This window comes from Hetaerina americana, unplaced genomic scaffold (assembly GCF_022747635.1).
Source record: "Hetaerina americana unplaced genomic scaffold, ioHetAmer1.1.p SCAF_2, whole genome shotgun sequence".
Classification (NCBI taxonomy): Eukaryota; Metazoa; Arthropoda; class Insecta; order Odonata; family Calopterygidae; genus Hetaerina; species Hetaerina americana.
In genome coordinates, this window is record NW_027286763.1 from 73,404,439 (window position 1) to 73,410,390 (window position 5,952).

Here is a 5,952-nt window from a genome sequence, read left to right on the forward strand (position 1 = left end):
CGCCGATGTATTGACTTAAACCCAAAAGCTGCGTTTCACACGAGTATCCCGTTCTAAACCCATGTTGGTGTTTGAATAGCCATCTATCTCTTGCCCACCATTCCCGAATGTAGTCAGCGATTCTTTTTTCCATTATTTTGCAAACAACTGAGGTTATGCTTACTGGTCTATAATTGTTGGCTATTGTTTTATCCCCTTTCTTGAAAATTGGTGTAATATTTGCTTTTTTCCAATCATTGGGCAAGGCATCATTATTTAAAGTTACTTTGAATAGATGACTTAGGTACAAAGCTATTGCGGTATCACCCAGTTTTAGAATGTCAATTGAGATATTATCCGGTCCCACTGACTTCTTTTTCCTCATCCTCCTTATTTTTTTCACAAAATATGAGTCCTCCAAGATAATACCGTTTGTCGAGGGCAGTAGGCTATTTGGTGCTGTTATGTTGATGAAGTTCTCTGTCGTTTCTGAGCAATTTAGGCAAGCCTTATTTTCCTATTTGTTTTCTATTCCCCGAAAAACATCCGTAAAGCAGGAGTTGAACATATTTGCTATTTCTACAGTGTCTGTTACAATACCATTTTCCTTAGTTTTTAATATAGTCACGCGTTCCCTGTTATCTTTCCTTGTTCTCATGTATCTATAAAATTTCGTTGCGTTGTCTTTTGAAATTGCATTGATAAGAAATTTTTCCTTTGCCTCCTTCTTTTCCCAATTTAGGTTCCGGACCAAGGTCCTGTAATGGTGTGACATTTCTGTACTTTCATTCTTTAATCTGTGTGCCTTTCTTACCGCTATCTTTAGTTTTTTTATGGTTTTGTTGTAGTACTCCGGATCCGTGTTCTGTTTCAAATTTTTTATGGGAACATACTTCATTTGCCCTTCAAGAATTATTTCTTTGAATGTTTCCCATATTTTCTCCACGGTCGCTCCACTAGCTGCCCATTCAGGAAACTTGCCCCTTAAAAATTCCTGGAACCCTTCCCTATCTGCCCGGGTATATTGCCAAATTTTCTTTTCATCCCCCATACCTTTTGTTGATCTATACCAGTCCATTTTAACACACACTGCTGCGTGATCACTTATTCCCGGAAAGACATCTACACTAATGATAGGGTTTGGAGGTCTAAGTAGAAAAACGTCGAGGGTATTTTCTCCCCCAGTGGGCTTATTTACTACCTGGGTAAACCCTTCTTCGTTAATGAGGCGATTTACCAGATCTTGTGCCTGCCCGCCACCCGCTGTTTTGCCCCCCCACCCTATTTCTGGAAGGTTTAAATCCCCGGCTATGATGATGTTTGAATTGTGTTGATTACTGTGGCTATGATTACAGTACTGCCTTAAATAAAATTGTGATAGAATTATGGCAGTTCCTATACAACTTGTACCCTATTTTATGTCTTTGGGTGAATAAATCAGGTTTCAAAATCTTGTATAATTCTAAAATTTGATGTAATTCTGTATCTTCATTAGGTATCTTGGAATTAGTCCATTGAAATATACTTTATGTTCAAGATAAAATTTCAACTTATATTTTTATTTGCTTTTATCTCATAATGCCTCCCTTGTCATTTATGACATTGAGCTAATTCAAGCATATGATGCGCAATTTGAAGAAGATTATGAAGGCCACACAGCCCGGATTTTCTGTGTACGCTTTGATCCAGGAGAGAAGAGTACCTTGTATTCAGGAGGTTGGGATGACAAAGTGAAGGTGATAAAACATACATAATGATGCAATATTAGTAGATGCCATGCATGTGTACACTTCATACTAGATAGTTTTTCTTGCATGCTTGAAAACCAGGAAAGCTGGAATTATATGAGAAATTTAATTATTCCTGAAAATGTTATATTTTTGTGATTGCTTTATGTAGAAAATGCCCTCTTGAGTTTTTTATGTAGTAAAGCCTGAAAATGCTCACACTTCAATACTCATACCATATCACAGTTCAATTAAGCATCGCAAGCCAAAAAGGGCAGCGGAGAAGTTTTTGAGAATTAAGGGTTATGCTAATTGGCTGTTTGTTTATTTGTGCTTGAAGGAAAGAGGAAAAAATATTTGTGATATTTTAGCAGTAATAGAAACTTTAAAGATTTGTGGGAAAAATTGTGTAAATGGTGTTCATTATGCAGAATTGTGTATTGAAGTACTACATATTAATGCATAAAAGTTTTGAAGCTGGAAGTATAATTATATAGCATTACTGAATATTCCTATACTTCTGATTAGAATTGTAAATGACTACCTTTTTCTCTACTTATTTATAGCAGTATTTAATGTTCTAAAAACTACTTTTGGTCAGATAGGAGTACTTTTGGTCAATAATTTTAGGACTCAATAAGAACTGAATAATTAATATTTCTGTTTTAATACTTCAAATATGGAATTTTTGTAATGGTGGTTACTAATGGTGGATAAAATGATGCTTGAGATTTGTGATTAAACTTAAAGTAACTTTCTAACTGTTGGCATTGATAGTTTTTGTTGAATTGACGTATTCGTTAGAGAAGGTTCAAAACTATTACACTATTAATTCTACTACTGCTTCCAATGAAAATAGAAGAAACTAGCGTATATGCATGACAAGGCTTTGTACAAAGCACAATTACTTGAAACACGTTCAAAGTGAAAAGGCCTTATTTCAATGTTTCCACCATAAAAAAGCACTTGCTCTTCCAGATTTCCCTTAATTTTGTATGCTAAAAGTTTGTCCTCCGTGGAATAAAGTGCTGACCTTGAACTTACAAGTAAAGTTAATTTGTTTCAGTATTAGGGAATGAATTCCACTTTAATAAATTCCCTGACCCACTAATTATTCTATTTTCAAGTGTTCATAATACTTTAGCTACACTAATTTTGAACTTCACTTAAATGATATTTCAAGCATTACTTTTTAAATTGCTTTTTAATCATAAAGTATGCTGTTTAAAGCTAAAAAAGACATTTTTTACTTTAGTTCAGATCTTTCTAATTTTCAACCCAATTCAAAATTGAAAATGTTCGTGCATCAAAGTCTAACCAGTTTTATGTACAGCATTGAAAATACTCTCCTACTTTTTATTCTGTAACAGATATGGGACATCAGGACCCCCAAAGGTGTAATATATAATTTATATGGCCCTCATATTTGTGGAGGTGATGCCATTGATATACAGGTAAGAAGTTTTTAAGACATTATCTATTAAAAAAATGCTCATTTGTATAAACACAGCAAATCCCTGGTAAAAATTGATATGAAAATACTGCAGTGTAACAATCATTTGACTGACTGGGAAATTGTCAACTGGATGACTCTATTAGGGCTACTTTTATATTATTTCTTACAATATCTTTGAATAAAAAATGATGCATTCCTGAAATGTGGTAATAATTTGAAAAGCTATGATACACGTGTTAGCCAATACCCTATGCTGATATTATGGGTAAAACTAATTTTGTGTATTTACACATATTGAGCCAATGTGCACAGAAGTTTTGAGTTGCTTTCTATTCTCCAGATTTAACATTTAGACTGTATTTTAAAAAATATTCATTATTTTAAATTAATCATTTATATAACTGCATTTATGAATTAGGTTACCTAAAGAAAACTGCATATTTTCAATCAGCAACTTTTTTACATATTTATTCACAATTTGAAAAATTATTCAGATTTTTTAACTAATGTTTTACTGTATTAGGTAAACTGCTGAAATTAACTGCCTATATATAATTATGAAAGTTGTGAATATATGGTAGCATCATAATGAATTATATTAAGCCATGTGTCACAGTGTTCATGCAAACATTTAAGCTGCTAAATGGCAATAATAGTATTTTATCCTATGTATTGAAAGTATGAATAATTCATCTGCACAAATTAAACCTTTTCCAAATAGTGGAACATACAAATTCAGGACTGTTTCAAAAATTTAATTACAATGTTTGTTTTCTTATTATGTACTGTGATTGAATTAATGACATGCTGTCTGAATCAGAAATGTTTGACCGTGTGCTGACTCCCTTGGGCTATTTGATTATTGTCCTTGGCGTGAAATTTTTGCTGCCTGCATGCATTTGTATGATTGATTTTTTTGCCATCTGAATAATTCTGGCCATCCATATCCCAAACATAGGGTCCCAATAAACCTTCACTTGCCATCAAATTCCTCCTGGATCAAACTTCCAAAGATTGCAAAACCCTAATGTCTGAGGTATGACTCAAAGCCAGAATCATTGAGGTAGGCAGGCATGGCACATTATCCACAAGACTAAGCTGGTGCACATTTTTCACTATCCTTCTCTCTGGAGATATCATTAGATTCATTTTCCATCTGATAGATAAGAAAATTGATTTTACAAAGTAGTCCCAAATGGTACTTTTAATTAGATTCTGTCCCATCCTGCTGTTCTTAGTCCACCACAAAGCACTATTTGAAAGCATATGTGCAAATATTGACATGTACATAACTTTTAAGATGAATCTGTCAAGACAGAGAAAGATTATTATTATCAAGAGCTGACGTACTGGTTCATTCAATACATGATGATTCAATATTACAGGGTGATTACTTACTAACTGGTTCATGGTCTGTAAAGGATTCCATTAAAGTGTGGGACATACGAACACGCAGCATTCTAGATCATGTAAGCCCTGAGAACAGACAACCAAAGCTGGATGGAGAATTTATGTATGCTGTGCATTTTTTTAATGGTGACCCTTCATTAGATCTTATTTTAGCTGGTGGCTCTGGTACAGGAGCTATGGAAATCATCTCTAGGAAGCAAAATAAGGTAAATGTTTCAAATACAAAAAAATAAGTCCTAAAGCAGTAATTTTTAAATTCTGTGATTGTTGAGGAGATAGATAAAGGAATATATAGGTATTTTAGGACTCTGCAAGGTGAGATGGAGGGAAAGTGGGAATTACTTAAGTGATAGTGACAGAGTGATAACAGCAGAGGGAAAGAGAGCCAGTGATAGGTGGTAATAATATTGAACAAAAAGTTAAGAAGAATTGTAAACATAGAGCAGGTGAGTGATAGAATATTATAAACAGAATTAAAAGCTGAACTAACAAACTTGGTCATTATTCAGGTCTACTTGCCAGCAGGAAATCATTGATAAGAAGAAATAGACAGGGTGTATGATCAATTAGAGGAAACAATTGGGGGTGTACCTAGAAGAAAAATTTGACAGTGATGGGGAATTGGAATTGGGTGGTAGATGAAGAAAGAGGTGGTAGTGAGGCAGGGTACCATGGTTTAGGTACAAGGATGACTGCTGGGAGAAAGCATTCGAGTTCTGCCTTAGAAATAGTTTCATCACTACGGACTATAAGCTTAACTATCATAATAGACATCGGACTCATCACATCGTATGGACTCACAGAGATAATAGTTTGACCGTAGTATGTTTAGATGCAGATTTAGGAATAAGTGTATGCATTGTTCTGGAAGCTGATACAGATTCAGATCATAATTTATCTCTAATGAAGTTTAACATCAGATTCAAGAGGATGAAATAGAGAAGATGGATGAAGAAATGGGTTGTACAGGCTTTAACTTGGACAAAAAGGAAGGAGTATTTGGTAGAAGTGAAAAAATGGATGAGTGAGGTCAGGGAGATGACTTACGTGGAAGAAAATTAGGGACATCTCAAAAAGTCAAAAGTCACAAATGAAACTATGGAGCAGTGAAAAGGAAAATTAAAGCATTAAAGAGAAAATGATGAGGAAGATTTACAAGAGTTAGAGATGGAAGTGTATTAACATAGAATCAGGAAGAAACAAGTGTTAAGAGTTGAATAATAAACTAAGGTGAGAAAGTAATATGGTGAAGGAAGCGTGATGGAAGACTTAATATGAGGATATGAAGAGCTTACCAAAGATGGGTGATATTGATGAGCTTTGTGGGGAGGTCGATGCACTGACAGGAAATAAGAATGGAAAAATCCATGAAACAATCAA

At 34.3% G+C, this 5,952-nt stretch overlaps 1 protein-coding gene across 1 annotated transcript in view; it reads left to right on the forward strand.

Moving 5' to 3' along the window:
* Positions 1-5,600, forward strand: part of LOC139688148 (uncharacterized) — a 21,210-nt gene extending 15,610 nt beyond the window's left edge. Inside the window, exons 6-8 of the mRNA XM_071585576.1 lie at positions 3,077-3,160; positions 4,548-4,778; positions 5,493-5,600. Of these exons, the coding sequence (XP_071441677.1) occupies positions 3,077-3,160; positions 4,548-4,778; positions 5,493-5,600 (423 nt within the window). The remainder of the gene's footprint in view (positions 1-3,076; positions 3,161-4,547; positions 4,779-5,492) is intronic.
* The last annotated feature ends 352 nt before the right edge of the window (positions 5,601-5,952 follow it).